Source organism: Castor canadensis, chromosome 6 (genome assembly GCF_047511655.1).
Source record: "Castor canadensis chromosome 6, mCasCan1.hap1v2, whole genome shotgun sequence".
Lineage (NCBI taxonomy): Eukaryota > Metazoa > Chordata > Mammalia > Rodentia > Castoridae > Castor > Castor canadensis.
The window spans coordinates 120,473,001-120,494,131 of NC_133391.1; the positions used below are offsets into that span (position 1 = coordinate 120,473,001).

The window sequence follows — 21,131 nt, forward strand, 5'->3', positions numbered from 1 at the left end:
TCATCAGCCCTATTAAGCTAAATATTTTCAGTGGAAAAAAAAATGCCAGGCTGGAGGAGTGGCTCAAGTGGTAGAACACCTTCCTAGCAACCACAAAGCCCTGAGTTTAAACCCCAGTACTGCCAAAAAAAAGAAAAAAACCCCAAAACATTCTTTTGATTATACTTGCATTTTTATATTGTTACAAGGAAAACTCTATTGTTATGTTGTTATTACTGTATGGTAATGTTGGGTAAGACTGTAGTTATAAAACTTCTTAAAATTCAGAAATGTTTTTAAAGGAATAAAAAGGGTTATTACAATTTAGTAAAATTAAATAATGAAATTAATTCCAGGATGGGGTTAAATAAATCTAAGATAAAGAACAAATGGTACAATTTCTGAATATCTTAATAAAAGCAACCTTACTACATAAAAAATATATAAACTATTGGCTTTTTTCCCTACTTCACAAAATGGACATCCCTCTCTTTCCCATCCATCCTCATCTACTTCCAAGTTAAATTATGTAGACATGCTTATATGATAGTTAGTACCTGAGTTTCTGGTTTATATTTATCCACCCATGGTTCATTTTCAGACAGACAGTCTTTTGAATTTTCTAGTCCAGAAATCTGTTCTAAAGAGGATAGCTTTCCTTTTTTTGTAGCTGGAAATCTGCTTTCTAATGCTGAAGGCACATTTTTTCTTCTATGACTTGAATTATTAACACCTAAAGATTCTTCAGTAATAGTAGAGACGGCTGTATTCTCTGGAAAATCATCAAATGATGGGTCTACCCAGTCTGTTATCTGAAAGAAAGAAACTACGTAAATATTATTTTTTTTTACATCAGAGTAGCTGAACTACTCTAGAAGAAAATGTTCATATAACTTAAAAATAAAAAAACTCACAAATTAATCTTTGTTTACTTTTTTAGGTTTTTTGACAAGGTTTCACTACGTAGCCCAGGCTGGCCTCAAGCTCACAATCATCCTGCCTCAGTGCTGGGATTACGGGTTGACATCACCACACCCACCACCTTTTTATTTTATTTATTTTTTTAAAGACAAGGTCTTGCTATGTAACCTAGGCTGACCTCAAAGTTGAGATCCTCCTGTATTGGCCTCCTGAGTGCTGGGACCAAATTAGTTCTTTAAATAGAACTGGTTCTCCACTCTTGAGGATATATCCAAAAGACTGTGACACAGGTTACTCCAGAGGCACCTGCACATCCATGTTTATTGCGGCACTATTCACAATAGCCAAGTTATGGAAACAGCCAAGATGCCCCACCACTGACGAATGGATTAAGAAAATGTAGTATCTATACACAATGGAATTTTATGCAGCCATGAAAAAGAACGAAATGTTATCATTTGCCGGTAAATGGATGGAATTGGAGAACATCATTCTGAGTGAGGTTAGCCTGGCCCAAAAGACCAAAAATCGTATGTTCTCCCTCATATGTGGACATTAGATCAAGGGCAAACACAACAATGGGATTGGACTTTGAGCACATGATAAAAGCGAGAGCACACAAGGGAGGGGTGAGGATAGGTAAGACACCTAAAAAATTAGCTAGCATTTGTTGCCCTCAACGCAGAGAAACTAAAGCAGATACCTTAAAAGCAACTGAGGCCAATAGGAAAAGGGGACCAGGAACCAGAGAAAAGGTTAGATCAAAAAGAATTAACCTAGGGGGGCTGAGGAAGTGGCTCAGTGGTAGAGTGCTTGCCTAGTATGCCCAAGGCCCTGGGTTCAAACCCCAGCACTGCAAAAAAAAAAAAAAAAAAAAAAAAAAGAATTAACCTAGGAGGTAACACACACGCACAGGAAATTAATGTGAGTCAACTTCCTGTATAGCTATCCTTATCTCAACCAGCAAAAACCCTTGTTCCTTCCTATTATTGCTTATATTCTCTCTACAACAAAATTAGAAATAAGGGCAAAATAGTTTCTGCTGGGTACTGAGGGGGTGGGGGGGAGAGGGAGGGGGCAGAGTGGGTGGTAAGGGAGGGGGTGGGGGCAGGGGGGAGAAATGACCCAAGCCTTGTATGCACATATGAATAATAAAATAATAATAAATAAATAAACAGAACTGGTTCTATATGTTACTAATTATTTTTCTACTTTACAGTAAGTGCACAATTTGCATACTTGTCTACTGGCCCATGGTAATGATGAATGCCATATAAAAGAGTAAGAACAAAAACTCAATTCTTTCTATTAACTATAATCTTCCCAGGGCAAGGAATAGTATTTTTCTTTTTAACTCTTAGTACATCTGAAACATAAATATTAAAATTACCTACTTAAGAAAACATTGTGTGATTCTCGGTGCCAGGGCTCAGGCGTGAAATCCTAGTTACTTGAGAAGCAGAAATCAGGAGGATTGAGGTTTGAGGCCAGCCCAGTCAAAAAGCAAGACCCTAGCTACAAATACCCAACACAAGCAAGGGCTGGTAGATTGGCGTGCACAAGTTGTAGAGCACCTGCTTAGCAAAGGTGAGGCCCTAAATTCAAACCCCAGCGCCACCAAAAAAAAAAAACATGTGCAAAGTTCTGAGTTCAAGCCTCACCACTAAAAAGAAGGGGAAAAAAAGTTAGAACAAAATAAATGTTATTTTAACCACATGTAGCAGTAAGAAGAGCAACACTTCTGTGGTGGCCAAGTTAATAAAATAAGAAACTAAGAACAATTTCATATATATTCACAAATAATTCATATCGGCTTTAAGACCTGCTAAAGTAAAGGTGAAAAATCTTAATGCTGTAACCAGTAATTATGACTGCACTATTATTTTCTTCAGTGCATGAAACAACTAGTATTTTTATACTTGATCTTAACCAAAATGCCAAGAAGTGATGGAATTAATATTTTTATAAGTGAAATGAGACTTGTGATGGAGAAATGTCTAGGAAAAGAAGACTGGACAACAAAACAGGAAAGTCAATGAGCTCTATTTCACTTCTTTTGCTCTGTAGAAAACACTGCCCAGTCAGGTACCGGTGACTCATGCCTATAATCCTAGCTACTTAAAAGGCAGAGATCAGGATGGATCCTAGTTCGAGCCAACCGGGGCAAATAGTTCGAGAATCTCGAAAAACTCAACACAAAAACAGGCTGGTGTAGTGGTTCAAGGTGCAGGGCCCAAGTTCAAGCCCCAGCACCTCAAAAGAAAAAAGCAAACACTGATTAATCCATAGTTCCCTCTTATCGTTTCCTCTCTTTAAATCCTTTGTAAATGCATATAACAATCCTGAATTGAGCAATTTTAACCTAAACTATACTTAGCATTAAAAAGGTTTTTCTTAATTAGAAATTGAAAAAATACATTTTCTTAACACTCTAGCATAAATCTAGAAAATTCTAGCTTTGCACCTGGCGTTTGAATTTCCTCCTTGGCTAACAAGGACAAACCAAGAATGCTTAACTTGGGCTACAGGTATAGCTCAGTGGTAGAGCACTTGTCTAAGCCCTGAGTTCAATTCCCAGGAATGCAAGGAGCGGGGTGAGAGGGGGAGGGATGAGAATTCAACTACAGTTATGAGGTATTTGTTAGATAATGCTCCTGTCTGGAAGAAAAAGAATTAAAAGCTGGAGGTGAGAGTAGTCAGGGGAAGCAATCTGGGCTGATAAGTATTCTATCAATGGTAAGTCACACTTCACTTTTAAGACAGGGCTAAAAGGGTAAAGAAAGAAGTCATTGGAGCTGGTGGAGTGGCTCAAGTGGCAGAGCATCTGCATAGAAAGACTGAGGGCCTTAGTTCAAACCACAGTACCACCACCAACAAAAAAAAATAAGTCATTGGAAAACTGTTTTTTCAGAGCCACCTGATTCATTTCATCTTTGTCAACGTTACTATGATTTTTGCCTTTTTTCTATATTTAATAGTACATGAAGATTTTTTTGTTATAGTAAACCTTTTGATAGCAATTCTCATTTGTATGTTATTCATACATTTTACATGTAAATTACATAAATGTAGACTCACAGCTCCTGAAAGAAAAACAAAATTAAATAATTTACTTGAGATCTGAGAAAAAGTAGAGTCACCAGTAGGCAATAGCTACTTTGCATGAGAATGATACTCTCTGACCCCATCACATTCCAATCCCATCCTGAGAACTGACACACTGAACAACAGGCCTTCTAAGAGGTAGGACCTGTGATTAAGCTACAACTGACATCTTTCTCTTTTTTCTATTTTTTTTTTCATTCAAAAATGTTCAGCCTTTTCTTTGAGTGGGGTTATAAACATTATTTCAAAATTAAGGCTGTGGTTGTGGTTATTTTGTACCAGCTTTGCAAACTTTAGGTCACTAATTACAATAGATACCGGACACTATTGCTTTGATAGCAATGATAAGCCACTAAAAACACACACAAAAATTTACAATTCTTTTTAGGCAATTATTATTTGGGCATTTCAGTGCATCATACCTTTGTGGAAGATACCTTTGGTCTAAGAAAAGTTTTTGACATTATAGACTTTAATAGTTTCCATCCGTAGTACACAACCTGCAGTACATTAAAGTATAATTCACCTGGGGAGGAGGGGGAAGAAAAACACCTCCAATTAAAAACTGTAAGTTCAGAATTACAGTTATTGGTATATACTGACATAATCAACAACATAATAAAGGCTCAACATTACTGACAGAAAACATAGTAAACATAGGAGAACAAATCAAAATAAGACATTTTTTACTTTTATTGATTACAACCTTATCAAATAACGTATCTGTGGTGGCATAAATGGAAAACTTTTCACATGAACTCAACGTATTAAGAGAAAACAAAGCCATATATTTGTGTACTTACCTTCTGTCATAAAGAAAAATAGGGAAAAATATAATTTCAGCAGTTTTCATGCTTATAATTAAAGTATCTTTTTTCAAATTACAGTCGCAAATTAGCTTTTCAATTCCAAATTAAAAAAAAAATTACAATGAAATCAGACTTATCAGTAACTTTGAACAAAGAATTTAAATTCTACCTCAATAAATCTTTCCTATAATTGCCTTCCTAATTTGAACATCTAATTAGACAACTTCATGGCAACACTATGTTCTTCAACTTTCAATATTCTTAAATGTTTCTGCAAACTGGTGAATTCAATAACGTTAAATTAGCCACAAGTTTTTTAAGCCTACAAACCCATATATTGGAAGCGGCAACCACTATTTCAGAGTTTGTAGGTACACACACAAGTCTATAGAGCAAACACTCCCACACAACTGAAAACAAATCCTTCACCTCTCACCTACAAAATAGTTCACGATAAGAGATTTTGAGATTTCAAACAGGTACAGAGAAAGAAAAAAAAAAAAACAAAACCTATCTACTTGAGTAAATATAGTTGGCAGGTCGCAGTAAAAGACGCTCACTCTTGCTAAGGTCAAGACTCCAGTCACTCACTGAAAACAAGACTGACAACCACCTCCTTTAAAAACGAGATAACTGTCTCTGATAATATCAGGCTCCTGAACTAAGATGTCAGAGATAGAAGACACCTTCAAGACTATTTATAGCAGACCCGCCACCACCCCACCTTGCGCAGGGGACACTAAGCTCAGACATTCGTTCAAGGTAGCCCTGCCATCTGCCGGGAGCCTGGTTAAGTTCTCAAGTCTGACTCAGAACGAGGCTCTGCACCCCCGTCCTTCTCATCTCTAGATGTGATGGGCGGGTCAGGAGGAGGAGGGACGAGGGCCCGGGAAGGCATAAGGTTGAGGTGCCCTCGCGTCCGTAAGACATGTAATACAAATACAGCCGCTGCCGCGTCGGCCTTACTTTCCAGGAGCTGCATCCCCTCGTGGGCGGAGTGGAGCGGTGGAGCCCAGGCTCTACTCCTGGTGGAAGAAGAGCCACCTTGCCCTTTCCCGGCTCAGCTCCTAGCCTCCGGGAGGTCCAGCCTCCTTGGGGTCCTTCCAGATCTGCCGGCGCTTCCGCGACGCAGCCGAAGGGAGGGGACGCCAGAGGAGTGTCCGACTTAGGCGTCCATCCTACTGCCTGACCCCAAGTACGGATAAGAACTGTGCCCCTAGTTTCCACTATGCGATGGAAGCGTGTAATAGAAGGCCAAGTAAACAACAGATAGTGACTGGGCATCGGAGGTGGGTCGGCAGCGCGGCGACGGTCTCGAGGACCTGGGCGGGCGGCTGGCGCTTGCAGCGGCCCGCCGCTTCCGGCTCCTCCCTGGAGTGCTTTAGGCGCGTGAGCTGAGCGCCGGGAGCCGTGGCTGTGTGAGGAGTATGCAGCGCCCCAACATCCTGCTCACGGGTTAGGTCGCGCGGCGGGGGTGGCGAGGGCTGGGCGGCGGGGACGCCTAGTGCTCTGGGGATTTGGGCGCCCTGGTGGGGGCCACTCAGTGTTCTGTTTCGGGGTAGCCGAGGCCGCGTGGCGTTGTCGGGGCCTCAGGACCCGGTCCTCGCGACCGTTGGGGGAGCGGCGGGGGGAGGGGACGCGGAGCGTTAGTTTCGTTGGCTGTGCTCCTGGGTGAAGGGCCAAGGTAGCCACGTCCAGCTCCGGTGTCTAGCAAGCTGCTTAATCTGTGTGAGTATGGTTTTTGCGTGGAAATGGGCTTGTTTTTTTAAACAGTGGTGCTGTAAGGAAGTACCTGGCTCTCGTAGTCCTATCAATGGTGGATTCCTCTCTTCTTAGCCTTCCTCGGTCGTCTTGTACATTTTTCCTTTGCGTCTGGGAAACACTTCAGATTTTGGTAAATGAGATGTTTGCGGCGAGGCGTGACTGACTTACAGTGTACGTTCGTTAAGTTAGCATCGGGCTTTTAAAGCTTTTTAGTGCCAAGAAGACATTTTAGCGTTTCTCCTGTTTTCTAGCGTGGGACGCTTTGCAGATCCTGGGCTGATGCGGAGGCTTCAGGTTTTTTGGAGCCATTCTCAGTTTGCGTGTTATCACTAAAGAGAACTAAAGTGCTGCACGATGACTCGAAATTACAGTATTGCTAATGTTTTCACTCGGAAGGTATTTACCATTCGAGCAAAACTCTAATGGGTTGTAGACGCTTTGCCAACATACGGGAAAATACTCTACGGAAACAAAAGCGATAGTTTTATCAATTAACAAAACATAAGCTTGTGGGCTGACCGGGAATCTTTTCTGTTTCTAGGTGCCTCAGATACATCACTCAACAAATAACTGTTAAGATTCCTTAAGGGGAAGATTCTGTATCTGATTTGCCTGGGTCAGACATAGTGCCTTTTGGGTTTTTTTTCTTTTGTTTTTTGGTGTTACTTGGGTCTTGGGTTTGAATTCTGGGCCTCGTAGGCAGGCGCTTTGCCATTTGAGCTTTTTTTAAACATTGAACCATTTGTAAAAGAATCTGGAGTAAAGGCTCAAGTGGTGGGGCCAAGTGAAGGACCAGTGCCACTCCCATCCCCACCAAAAAAAATCTAGAGAGCATTTTATTGGAAACATTTTAAGTCCAGGGTTTAGACTTAGTGTGTTATAGTGGATTTCAGGTACATGTTGATTTGCATATGGAGAATTAATAATTTCAGTGGAATTAAACCTGAAAAGCTGAAAATTACACATTTGGTTATTTTGAAATGTAATTGTATTGTGTGAAAAAGGGGGAAGGTAAAGAACAACACATAGTATTGCCATTTATCCAAAAGGGAATATGTGTTACATGTGTGCATATAAACGATATGTGTGTATATGCACAGTATAGTGATAACAGTACTGTACTTTATACATTTATCATTGTGTATACACAAACACGTGCATAAGACTTTTGGAAAGACATGTAGGAAACTGGTTTAGAGTGGTTCCCCTTATGGAAGGATATAGGGAGGGTGTGGAATGGGGGCAGTAGTGGTAATGGGATAATATTTCAGATTGCTTAAATTTCTTTTCCCTTTGGTGATGCCAGACAAGCTCTCTACCACTGAGCTACATCCCCAGCCTTCAGGCTGCTTTATGATTTTTATTATTACTTTTTTTTGCCATGAACAATTATCTTTTAATTAATGAAATAAATGATGGTAGTTGATTTGAGATGGCTAATTCTATTTTGGGCAGTTCCATGTTGGTGGCAGGCAGAACTGACATCAAAATTACCTGAGCCTCCATCCCTGGAGAATCACATACAGAATGAGGTTCTGACACCTAGTCATCTCTGGGAAATTTTGATTAGGTCATAGGGTATATTCATGTATCATTGCTAACTAGGAAAATTTTCCTATCAACTGTTAAGAATCTTAAGGGCAGAAAGTCTAGTATTTCATGAACTAGTAAGTAGTATTTCATGAACTGTGTTTTTCTGTGGCTTATCTTACAGGTACACCAGGGGTTGGAAAAACCACACTGGGCAAAGAACTTGCCTCAAGATCAGGACTGAAGTACATTAATGTTGGTGATTTAGCTCGAGAAGGTAAGGGATTTAAAAAAAATTTTTTAAGTGGATAGTTGAAGTATTAGTGCTAGTGGATATTGTCATGGAGTACACATAGCAGAAGAAATTGGTGTAAGGACTTTATTCTCTGGTTATGTTAACCATTTTTCTTTCCCTGCCCCAAAAGAGCTAGAATTTCTTGTGAACAGAAATAACTGGGAAAAACTCATGAAGAGATTGGGTAGATCAAATCTGAATATGAGGAAGAGAACATTTTGAGTTGGACAGACACAAAAGTTCGGGTGGTACTGAGTATATGTATGAGACAGTGAGTGTATTAATTTTATTGGAAGGGCAGATTATTTTAAACTCAGGTAATAGGATATGATTGTCCTATGATGTAGTATTTAGATCAGCTTGATAGTTGCATGCCCATGTGCAACTGCATACATTAAGTGATTCATGTTTTTATTTTACCCTGTTTTCCCCTAATTTTTTATTGCTCATTTGTGTCTTCACCTTCCTAAATTCTACAATTTATAGAGTAGGAACTCAATACATTTAAGCAAAGGGAACTTTTAAGTATGTCTCATTAAAATTAAAAAGCTGTAACATGTTTTAAATTTTAGATACATTTTTAATTTTTTAACATTAAAAAATAATTTAAATTCCTAACAGTTGCTGCTAAAGTAACTATTTCGGTTTGATCTAATGTACGTATTTTTTTTAAATGACCTAAAGTCTGATCACCGGATATCATGGAGTCTGGCAAGATGGCTTCTCCCAAGAGCATGCCGAAAGATGCACAGATGATGGCACAAATCCTGAAGGATATGGGGATTACAGAATATGAGCCAAGAGTTATAAATCAGATGTTGGAGTTTGCATTCCGATATGTGACCACAATTCTAGATGATGCTAAAATTTATTCGAGCCATGCTAAAAAAGCCACTGTTGATGCAGATGATGTGCGATTGGCAATCCAGTGTCGCGCTGACCAGTCTTTCACCTCTCCGCCCCCAAGAGATTTTTTGTTAGATATTGCAAGGCAAAGAAATCAGACCCCTTTGCCATTGATTAAGCCATATTCAGGTCCTAGATTGCCACCTGATAGATACTGCTTAACAGCTCCAAACTATAGGCTTAAGTCTTTACAAAAAAAAGCATCTACTACTGCAGGAAGAATAACTGTTCCACGGTTAAGTGTTGGTTCAGTTACTAGCAGACCAAGTACTCCCACATTGGGCACACCAACCCCACAAACCATGTCTGTTTCAACTAAAGTAGGGACTCCAATGTCCCTCACAGGGCAAAGGTTTACAGTTCAGATGCCTGCTTCTCAGTCCCCTGCTGTAAAAGCATCAATTCCTGCAACATCAGCAGTTCAAAATGTTCTGATTAATCCGTCATTAATTGGGTCCAAAAATATCCTTATTACCACTAATATGGTATCACAAAATACAACCAATGAATCATCAAATGCATTGAAAAGAAAACGTGAAGATGATGATGATGATGATGATGACGATGACTATGATAATTTGTAATTAGCATTGATGCATGTAACGTGTATACTTGGTCTTGAATCCAATGTACTGAAACAAGCATGCTGGATGTTTTCAAGTTGTATTTTAGAAAGCTTAAATAGTATTTAATGACTACAGTTACTATACTTTTCAGTTGAAGTGTTCAATTTTCTTTCATAGGACTGATTAGTAATGATTTTTCATCAGCCTTTATATGTAAAAAATAAAGTTGTTATTTATCAGTTTGATTGTTGGCAGTTATGTTTTTAAAAGCGATTTCTCCCTCATCACCAGAATGAATAAAGGTTGCAATGATGTGAAGTTGTTACAGGTATCACTGTTAAAACTACTGTCACCCTTATGTCTTCAGATGTTTAGTCATATGGTATGTTTTCTCAGATTGCTGAAGTATTTACCTATGATTCCTATTTGGAGAGACTACTTGGTCAGGATTTTTATTCATACGAATCCTCATCTGCTTGGATTTATCTTCAGTGAGCCAACTTCCTAGGTCCTTTTGGACATATGTGTGTGTATGTGTATATGTATAATCCATGTCCTTGGTTTTACATGTATATAAGTATTTGTCAGTACTGGGGTTTGATCTCAGGGCTTAACGCTTGCTTGAGCCTCCGTGATTGTTTAAGGACTGGTGGTACCTTCCAGTTTCCTCTCTACTTTCTAAAAGAAGATTTTTTTTTTCCCAGTATCCCTTTTTGCAACTTCAGCATTTTTGTCATTTCTGATACTGTAAGCTGGTAACTTACACATTTTTAATCTAGGTCTGGCATCTAGGTTATATTATCTGAAATTTGGATCAAAACATTGGTAGCCATTCTCTATGTTAGTTTATTTTGGTGCTGGTGATTGAACCTAGCCAGGGCCTTGTGGATGCTAAAAACAAGGTCTGCCACTGAGCTACAGCTGCTCATTCTCCATTTTACACCTATGTGAAGTCTGATTTTGTTCTTCACAAAGGAACTTTTATTCACGTATTCTAGTTTTGTTCTTTTAATACTCTTAAAGTTAGTGAAGTTGCTATATGATATGAATAGTATTGAGAGAGCGAGGTGCTGGTGGCTCACGCCTATAATCCTAGCTACTCAGGAGGATCACAGTTCAAAGCCAGCCCGGGCAAATAGTTTGTGAGACCCTATGTCCGGGGTAAAAAAAAAAAAATCAGCAAAGAAAAGGGTTGGCAGAGTGGTTCAAATGGTAGAGTACCTGCCTAGCAAGCGTGAGGCCCTGATTTCAAACTGGCTACCATAATAAATAGGTAGGTAGATAGATAATAGATGATGGAAAGAATCAAGAGGAATGGTAACACCAGACAGTCCCATATGAGTCTTGCCTTCCTCTTCACCAGTTCCTCTCTCACCCATACTTATACTGTTTTAGCCAGTTGTGTTTAGCCCAACCATCCTCTTTTATTTATTAGTGAGGTTACTTGAAATGAGATCTGAGTCTTAAAGAAAAAGTTATTTTTTTTCTTTCTGCTGTAAGGTCAGATAAAGGATTTCTGGTCTGACTTGACATGATGTTAGGTGAGGTACTTTTTCTTAGGATGTACCAGATTTTTTTCCCCTTGGTGTTGAATGAATATGTTTGAAAATCTTAACAAGAAAGTGTTATGAGGCAATTGGCCTCATTTTTATTTGTTTTTATTTATTTTTATACTGGGGCTCAAACTCAGCACATTAGGCAAGTTTTTTTCCCCCCCTTTTTTTTTTTTTGGAGGGGGACAAAGTTTTTGTTTTTTATAAAGTGGTATTTTGGTTATCACAATTGTGTAATGAGCAGATTGAGTTTGCTTCTTAATTGAGTGGCTAGAAGCCAGGGATTATGCCAAACATTCTACAATTCATAGGATAGTCCCAGCCCCACGTTTCTCAAGGGAGTTCATTGACATTCTAGTCAACTTGAATTGCTACGTAACTTGTAAGAGATCACTCTTACTCCACTAAGAAAATATGGTGGGGAGTTAAGCTTAGGAAAACTATTGGAAGTCCTGAATGTGTTAACCATAAAAATGCTTTTTCTTTTTTTGAGAAATAGTCTCACTTTGTTGCTCAGGTTGGCCTTAAACTCCTAAGCTTAAGCCATACTCCGGCCTCAGCCTCTCCAGAGAAGCAGGGATAACTGAGGACACTTCTATTATTCTGTTCTCTCAGTCTCAGAATTCCTCCTGACTTGATATCCTTTCCTTTATGCAATCCTTTTAGCCTTAACTAATTAATCCTTAATTTTCCTGCCACCAGGAAAATTAGCCTGATAAAGGCTAACCCTAGGGTACATACAGCTTTACATAAAGTAAATATAGTGGCATTAGATCATTTCAAATAGAAGTTGTAAAATAGCTTGGTCCTTGCATACGTACTAAACGTATGCTCTACCACTGAGTTATAACCTCACCTCCAACACTTACTACCTTGATGTCCCTCTAACCCCGGAGTTGGGAAGCTTCTGCTGTATTTGTATGACCCATGAGCCATGGATGGAGTTGCAAAGCCTCAAATACTGATTGCTCTGTGAATTCAAGCAACCATTCTGCCCCTCCCACTAATGATCCTATTCACTAGTCACTCCCTTGTGCCAATGACTTGAATTTATAATTAAAATAGCCCAATTTCTAGATACCTACTAGACACAAACATCTGGACAGTTCCTAGACACACATCTCCAACTTAATATGTTTAAAGTATATGCCCTGAAGTCATCCTTGACTCTGCCGATTCCTGATTCCAGATTTCCAAGCATATATGTTCATTCTGTGTACACAGATCCACCTAGCTCCTAAATCCTGGTAGTATCTACAAAACATTCTTAGCTCTGTTCCATCTCTGTGATAACTTGTACTGTGCCTAGAGTCTTTTCAATTTCTTTAGTATCTCTTTCCTCCTTTTTATTACTTGGTTTGAAGAAGGGAAAGGGAATCACATGATTTAAACCTTTTACTTACTTGACCCATAAACTGTACCTGCACTTTCTCTTATTTTCCTTCATTGTACTTACAGTATGTTACTATTCACAAATATGCTGGGAACTTGTGCATAGATATCTTTACACATGCTGTTTACCAGTAAATGCCATCATCTGCCTTAACAAACAACAACTTGAGGGCCCAACTCAGATGTCCTCTCTTTAGTGTAGCTGCTCTAAGCAGAATTGTTCTTTTCTCCCTACATAAAATACCAGGTATTTTCAAAGCACTCACTCCCTCTAAACTAATCACTAACTTGTAGGGATTATATAGCAGTTAAAAGGTTTTTGTTGGGTTGTAAATGTTGTGTTTCCAAGGAAAGAAAATCTGAAAATGTTTTAGGTATTGGAAGCAGCATCAAAATAAATACCTCGTATGCCAATATGATTGTGGTAGCTTCCTTTTTCATGTTCAGTAGGATGGCAGGTAAAATAGCATGCGTTTATAGTTTGACTAACAACAGCTAGGGAGATGTTTTAAGTAAGAATTATCCTCCTAACTCTGGTTCCACAATTGATTTTTTTCCTACAGGAACTATATGTTTTATTTGCATTTTCCTTAAATAAACCATAAAACTTTGTTTAGGGAAACTGACTTAATGTTCTAATCTTTCCATCATTTAATCAAATCAAGCCTTTTAATCTTTGTAAGATCTTTTTACAATCTTTGTAAGATCTTACGTATAAACAACTGTAAATTTGACTTCTAGTTTATACTTTCTAGGAGAGTAGCAAGTTTTTCCTCCTTTGAAATCTGAAGTGAAATTTAAAATCCATTTCCATCCTCCAGTCACTACTGTGGTACAGGTTGTAATCATTCATCCAAACTCTGAGGTAGTGTTGTTAAAGGTGTCCCTGCTGATTCTGGAATTGTTTCTTTCCAACTCATTCTCTACCCAGAAACTAATATGATTTTTAAAAAATTTGAAGTTGAGAACTAAAAAGTGTGGCTCAAGTGGTAGAGTACCTGCTTTGCAAGTGTTAAACCCTGACTTCAAACTCCAGGCCTACCAAGAAAAGCTTGAAGTTTGATATTGTTTCATGCGTCAAACGTTTTACTGATCGTCCTTTGCCTTAGGATAAAGTCTAAACTCCTTAATGCAGACTTGAAAACCCTTTTTCTGTTTCGTTTTGTGTGATTGGGGTTTGAACCCAAGACTTAATGTTTGCAAAGCAGGCACTCTACCACTTGAGCCACACCTCCAGTTTTGAAATCCCTTTTTAATCTGGCCTTGGTTTACTTGACAACTTGTACCTATTAACCCTCTAGTTCTGAGAGTCTTCCTTATTTGAAAAGACCTGCTGTCCCTGCCCCTCCTGCACTCCCTCACCATCCTACGCTCCCGTTAACTGCCCGTGCTGCGGCCCCCACAGCACCATGAGCCGTGATGTTAAAGATAGTAGCATTTCCAAGCGCCTTGCCTCTCCTCTCCCATTTTATTTCTTCATCATCCGTCCCTTCAGTCACTAGTATATGGTATTTAAGAAAAGTTTTTTGAAATGAATGTTTAAAAGTTTGAATTCATTTATTGATTGAAGAAATTTGGCATTTCAGCCAGGCACCGATGGCTCAAACCTATAATCCCTAGCTACTCAAGATGCAGAGATTATGATTGCCGTTCCAAGCCAGCCAGGCAAATAGTTCTCAAGATCTTATCTCGAAACTGCCTAACACAATAAAGGGTTAGGGGAGCGACACAAGTGTAGAGAGCCTGCCTTGCAAGCGTGAGGTCCTGAGTTCAAACTCTGGTATCACCAAGAAAAATATTCTGTATTTCATAGTTTTAGTTTAAAGACTACTAAAAATGTTGCTGTAGATGTCTATTTTAGCATATTTTCTTAAAGATTTTGGTAGTGTTAGAGTGAAGGAATTAAAATATGAAGGAACCTCAGCATTTATTACTATTACTTCAAAGAAAAGGATCAGCCATAGGTATTCTTAGATTTTGTGGTATTGTAGGAAAATACAATTGGTATTTTGGTCCTTTTATTTGAGGGTTTTATACCCAAGCACTCAGTCAGCTGGATCTGAAATGTTTTGTAAAAAAAAAAAAAAAAAAAAAAGCACAGAGGCATGTACCTGTGATACTGGATTGTTGATCCTGAGTTTGTGTATGGGCACATTGATGATTAAAGGCGCCAGACCAGGAGTTAAGAGTAAAGAAAGCGCAGAGTTTACTGACAGGATAACAGGTCCTGCATGGATGGCAGGGGCTTTGAAAAGTTAAAGCCGTAGTAGAGCTGAAGTCTAGGAGTGATATAGGGCACTAACTAGCTTAGGGCCACCTATTCTCCCTTCAAATTTTTTGATTGGTTGGTGCTGAGTCAGCTTCTCACTGAACTCAGCCACCTGTCCGTCCTTTTCCTTATTAAATTGAGCGTTCCAAGGAGGTCTGGTCAACTTGTCTCGGCCTTGAACGTCTGCTCAATTCATCCTGCTGTGGAACCCACTACCCACACTGTGCAGCTGCATTCTGTTACTTTGGTGAGAGAGAAGCCTGTTGTTTCTCATGCCTTTTTACATGTCTGCTTATAAAGTGCCTCTTTCTCGTCCAAAATGGAGTCACCTCTGTCATTGTTCCTCTTACACCTATACTCACAGCTAGTCAGGAAGCTGAGGCAGATTGATCACTTGCACAGGAGTTTCCACACCAGCCTGGACAACAAAGTGAAACACCATCTCAAATTCAAAAGCAATTTCATCTGTACTGAACATACATTATTATCATTATTTCCTAAACTATATAGTAAAATAACCATTTGTGTTGTATTATTGTAGGAACCTAGGTTGTGAGTAGTTTATATGCAGATTTGAGCATGGGAGTATTCTGGAACAAACCCCTATGGATATCAAGGTGTGACTAATGTAATACATGAAAAAATACCCAAAACCACACTGTTATTTTCACCTTTCCTTTTTCTTTTGTGCCTGTTGCAGACAATTGAACACTGTGTACACTTACCATATTGCTACCTAGTCTGTACTACATAGTCTTATTTACTTCACTTTAAATGTAAAATACAAAATTTTGGTTAAGCCAAGATTTAAACACTTACTGTTGAACTTTTTTTATTTTAAATTAATATGACATACTAGCAGGTTCATTTTAGTTTGCATCTCTTTAATCGCTAGAAAAGTCTTGACATTTTTTCTTGTGTTTACCAGCTGTCTTTGCTACTTTTTTATCCTGTGAGGTTTTTTTTTTTTAGGTACTGAGATTGGAACTCAGGGCTTACACCTTGAGCCACTCCACTAGCCTTTTGAGAACCGGGCTGACTTCAAACTGCCATCCTCCTGATCTCTACCTCCTAAGTAGCTAGGTTTACAGGCATGAGCCACCGGTACCTGGCCCTATCCTGTGAGAATTTTTTAATAGTATTTCTTTTTTTTTAAGTGGTACTGGCTTTTGACCTCAGAGGGCTTCTCCTTGCTTGCTAGGTTGGTGTTCTATTACTTGGGCCTCTCCTCCAGCTTTTTATTTTGAGTTTTAAGGTCTTTACATATCTACATTTCATTCTTTTGTCATATTATAGATATTTCTTCCAGTATGTAGGGTTTTTAAGTTTTATCAGTTTTCATTGAACAGTTTACATTTTATGTAATTAAATCAATCTTTTTTATTTGTCAAATTAAAATGAATCATTAGTTTGTAGCATAAAGTGAAGATTATATTGTTTTGTAAATTATTAACTAGTTTTCAGCTGATAAGAGTTTCTGAACAACAGGCTGCAGAAGCACTAATGTGCTGGAGAGGTGGCAGGTGTGCCCAGAAATCGGCCCACAAGGCCCTTCAGGCAAGACAGTTAAAAAACTGTTTCTTATTCAGAGTACCCCTTTGTTACTTCAGAATTCATGCTCATTTCCTAATTTAAAGCAGTAACAAAATGTTAAGTGTGGTTGGGTATGGTGTCACATGCTTGTAATACAAGATTTGGGAGGTAGAGGCATTAAGCTCTCAAGTTTGAGACCAGCCAGGGCAAAAGTTAGTGAGACACTATCTCAAAAAACAAAATACTGGGTTCAGTGGTAGAGGACTTGCCTAATGCGAGCAATGCCTTGGGTTTAATCCGCACTACTACAAAAAGAAAAGGGGTAGGGAGAGATGTTTTACAGCTGGCTTTAAGTATTACTTAAGTATGATCTAAGTTTGCCTTTGATTATCTACCTTCTAGGAATGAGGGTGGAATTGATATGTTCTAGCTCCTGAAATAAGACTTCCTTTTAAAGCCACCTGTGATTTATTGAAAGTTCTCATGTTAAATTTAACTTTGTCCTCCTTTCTTTTCTTTTCTGGGCTGGGAATCAGAACCCAAATCCTAGTCCGTGCTAGGCAAATGCTCTACCATTGAGCCACACCCCCAGTCCTAAATTTGACTTTTAACTTTGACTTTTAACTTTGCCTATCATTCTTGTTTCACCTTCTTAAATAAGACTATTTAACTGAGGGGAATAGCTGGGGGATGCTGGGGATTTAGAAGAAAAGCTACTGTTCACAGGTATCTTAGTACAGAGTCCTCTTTCCCCTCCTCCATGAAAATGCGAGCTAATTGACAGCAATCAACAACCTGAAGTTGTCTGTAATCCTAGCTACTCGGGAGGCAGAGATCAGGGGACTGCAGTTCAAGGCCAGCCCAAGCTATCTCAAAAATACCCAATGCACACACAGGACTGATAGAGTGGCTCAAGTGGTAGAGGGCTTTCACCAAGCAGGGAAAAAGAAAAAGAAGTTGGTGCTATTGATAAATTCCATATCCTTTACCTCGTAACTTGACCAGATTTAATCTGCTGTTACTGTGTGTTAGAGTGTTTTTATCTATCTGTTCACGTGTTCCTCTTCACAACAATGTGTAGCTCAACAACAAAATGTTCCCTTTTCTAATAACCCCACACACTGTGTTGTTGGTTATTCACTTTTTTAGGTTGGTTTCAACTCTGAAATTTAAAAAAGTTTCAGATACACCAGGCATGGTGGCTATAACCCTATACTAGGGAGGCTGAGGCCTGAGGATCGTGAGTTTGAGGCCAGCCTGAGCTACATAGCAAGATCCTGTCTTAAAAAACAAAACTGAACCAAATAAATAAGCAAAAAGTTTCAGATATATTGCTATTAAAGTTTCGTTCTTTATAAAATGTTAATTTATCAGTTGTTGCGCTTTATATTTGACATCCGTGTAACATCTTTTGTATTAGTGGCCCTCCTTTTCATCCAAAAGACTGGTTGGTGATGTTTCCTAAAATCTAAAACTAACTGAAAATTAATTAAGTTAATTTGACAATACTGTCTTAACACGCTAATGTAAATTCTTCTAGGGGAGCTATATGATGGCTATGATGAAGAGTATGATTGTCCCATTTTAGATGAAGATAGAGTAAGTATGACTTTGCATCAAGTGTATATTTACCAAACTTAATAGAAAAAGTCACTTTGGTTTCCCTAGGGAGCATTCATCTTTTTATTTTTTTATACAGGTAGTTGATGAGTTAGAGAACCAGATACGAGAAGGTGGTGTTATTGTTGATTACCATGGCTGTGATTTCTTCCCTGAACGCTGGTTTCATATAGTTTTTGTGTTGAGAACAGATAACAGTGTATTGTACAAAAGACTTGAAACAAGGTAAGAAAGTCAAAACATTTAATTCTTAAACCATAAAGTTTTTTTCAGATTCCTGAAATTGGACAGTGACCAGGGTTTCTCTTTGAAAATGTGACTTTATTTGATCTGTAATAAACTAAATCTCTGTAGTACCATCCTACTGAACCTAATGTACATGAGTACATTTGTAAGACACAAATACTTCTGAGTAAATGAAGATCTCAACTCACAGTTTGACCCAGTTAAATATACTATACAGAAACCCATTTAGTCATGATTTCTCCTTGATAAATAAAACCTTCCTAGGGAAAGAGCCAACCAGTAACATTCTTTGCTTGAACATTACCCACTCAGATTATCCCCACATCAGGAATGAAAAAGCTTATGAAAAACTAACAAGATAAATCAGCATTCCATAATATTTAAAATACATTTGAGTTAGCCGGGTGCTAGTGGCTCTGGCTGAGGATCGAGGTTCAAGACCAGCCCAGGCAAATCATTCAGGAGATCCTATCTCCAAAATAACAGAACAAAATGAACTCGAGGTGTGACTCAAGCCATAAAGCACCTGCTTTGGAAGTCTGAAGCCTTGAGTTCAAACCCCAACTGCACCAAAAGTGTGCAGTTTCTGGTATGTTCCTAAAACTATAGTTAATGCATCAGTTTGCTTTTTGTTTGCTTAACCTCTCTTTGCCTTCTAGGGGTTACAGTGAGAAGAAACTACAAGACAATATTCAGTGTGAGATTTTTCAAGTTCTTTATGAAGAAGCCACAGCATCCTACAAAGAAGAAATTGTGCATCAGCTGCCCAGCAATAAACCCGAAGATCTAGAGGATAACATTGATAAGATCTTGAAATGGATTGAGCAATGGATCAAAGATCATAACTCTTGACCTATAAGACTGGCCATATTACAGTCACTCTTGTTGATAGTTTTCTGTCCATTTCATAGAAATTGCCCAAATATCAGTTTAAAAAAAAAGATTAAAACTATATTGTAGGCCTGGCAGGTAGATAATGTAAAGGTTTTGCCTGGGTTTCTTTTTCTCCATGAGAAAGCTAAACATAATGAATATAATATTAAGGTTTGAGAGTAAAAACTGTCATTTAATGCTTCATTTGTGAAATACTCTGAATGGGTAGTTTTTAAGTTCATTACAGAAGAAAATGCAGATGATCTCTTAAAAAGTAAGCTAAAACATCAGAGTATCACTTTTCCTTACAAAAATTAGAAGAGGCAGTATTTGTATGTAAAATTCAGAAGGTACAAAATGGTATACTGAAGGGTTGGTTTCCCTTCTAGGCCACACCGGTCTCCATGCACGCTAGGTCACTTTAAGAAATAATGTTACTGGTTTCTGTATATCTTTTTAAGAGTTTAAATGCTAATATGGCATGTGTGTATATATTTTTTAAAAAGAATATAGTAGCACACCTTGCACCCTTTTTTTTTGGTGGTACTAGGCTTTGAACTCAGGGCCTCATGCTTGCTAGGCAAGCATTCTACCACTTGAGCTGCTCCACCAGCATTTTTTTCCAATTGGGTATATTCAAGATAGGGTCTTGTGAACTATTTATCCAAGCTGTCTTTGAACTGTAATCCTCCTGATCTCTGCCTCCGGAATAGCTAGGATTACAGGCATGAGCTATTGGCACGGGCTCCATGAACACTCTACCTTTTTTCATTTAATATATTTGGAGATTATTTTATCTCAGAAAGTATAGACTCCCATATTATCTTTTTTTTTTTTTTTTTTAGGTAATTCATACAATAAAATCACTGTCTTAAAGTGTAAAATGGGTGGGGGTATGACTCAGTGGTAGAGTGCATGTTTAACATGTATGAAGACCTGAGTTTGATCATCACACCATGTACGAGTCACTGGTTTTAGCATACCACCACTAATCACACGTTTTTAGCCTCTTGCAGTCGCTAATCTATATTCTGTCTCTGAACTTGCCTATTCTGAACATTTCACATAAATGGAGTCAAAAATGTGGCCTTTTGTGTCTAGTTTCTTTCATGTAGTATGTTTTCAAGGTTCATCCATGTTGTAGCATGAATTACCACCTTGCTCTTTTTTATGGCCAAATAATATTCCATTATATGGACCACATTTTGTCTGTTCATCCCATCACTTTACTTGTAGCCACTCTTTGTCTTACAAGGTAGCATACTTCATAGTAGCATACTGTGAACATTCATGTACGTGTTTTTATGCAGATTTATGTTTTCAGTTTTTTGGATATATACCCAGGAGGGAAATTTCTGGGTTATAGAGCAACTATGTTTAACATATTCACAAGGTCATGCACTGTCACCACTAGTTTTGGAACATTTTGTAACACATTTTGAGGGGAACCTGTGCATGCTAGGTAAGTGCTCTAATACTGAACTATACCCCCAAAATGCCAAACTTTCCCAAAGTGGTTGCCCCATCTTATGTTCCTACCATCGATACATTACAGACCCAATTTCTCCACATCCTCATCAACACTTTCTTTTTATAGCCATAATTTCTCACTTGATTTCATTACATTTCTCTAATGACCAGTGATGTTGAAATTTTTTTTTTCCTTTTTTTAAATTTTGAAACTTAGCCTTAGCCCAGACTGCTTCACATTCCTTATCCCCTCTTCTGCCTCCCACCACACCTAACTGGTGTTGAACTTAGCTTCCTTTG

At 38.5% G+C, this 21,131-nt stretch overlaps 3 protein-coding genes across 3 annotated transcripts in view; 2 read left to right on the forward strand and 1 right to left on the reverse strand.

The window, feature by feature from the left end:
• Rad17 (RAD17 checkpoint clamp loader component) overlaps positions 1–5,917 on the reverse strand; it is a 35,935-nt gene extending 30,018 nt beyond the window's left edge. Inside the window, exons 1-3 of the mRNA XM_020162649.2 lie at positions 5,781–5,917; positions 4,428–4,531; positions 537–791 (exon numbers count right to left, since the gene is read on the reverse strand). Of these exons, the coding sequence (XP_020018238.1) occupies positions 537–791; positions 4,428–4,531; positions 5,781–5,796 (375 nt within the window). The 5' untranslated portion in view covers positions 5,797–5,917. The remainder of the gene's footprint in view (positions 1–536; positions 792–4,427; positions 4,532–5,780) is intronic.
• A 225-nt stretch (positions 5,918–6,142) lies between these two features.
• Ak6 (adenylate kinase 6) lies at positions 6,143–20,447 on the forward strand. The gene is made up of 5 exons (XM_020162661.2): positions 6,143–6,269; positions 8,293–8,385; positions 18,163–18,221; positions 18,322–18,467; positions 19,148–20,447. The coding sequence occupies exons 1-5, from the start codon at positions 6,242–6,244 to the stop codon at positions 19,338–19,340; spliced, it is 519 nt and encodes a 172-aa protein (XP_020018250.1). The 5' UTR covers positions 6,143–6,241; the 3' UTR covers positions 19,341–20,447.
• On the forward strand, positions 8,293–10,114 carry Taf9 (TATA-box binding protein associated factor 9). The gene is made up of 2 exons (XM_074077348.1): positions 8,293–8,385; positions 9,088–10,114. Exon 2 carries the CDS (start codon positions 9,105–9,107, stop codon positions 9,891–9,893), a length of 789 nt encoding a protein of 262 aa, XP_073933449.1. The 5' UTR covers positions 8,293–8,385; positions 9,088–9,104; the 3' UTR covers positions 9,894–10,114.
• Positions 20,448–21,131: the final 684 nt, after the last annotated feature.

Bases quoted from the DNA above. Each gene is read 5' to 3' on its own strand.
- Ak6 (XM_020162661.2), top strand. From the start codon at position 6,242: ATGCAGCGCCCCAACATCCTGCTCACGG. The intron at 6,270-8,292 runs GTTAGGTCGCGC...CTTATCTTACAG, and splicing joins CCCCAACATCCTGCTCACGG to GTACACCAGGGGTTGGAAAA. The intron at 8,386-18,162 runs GTAAGGGATTTA...AAATTCTTCTAG, and splicing joins TGGTGATTTAGCTCGAGAAG to GGGAGCTATATGATGGCTAT.
- Taf9 (XM_074077348.1), top strand. From the start codon at position 9,105: ATGGAGTCTGGCAAGATGGCTTCTCCCAAGAGCATGCCGAAAGATGCA.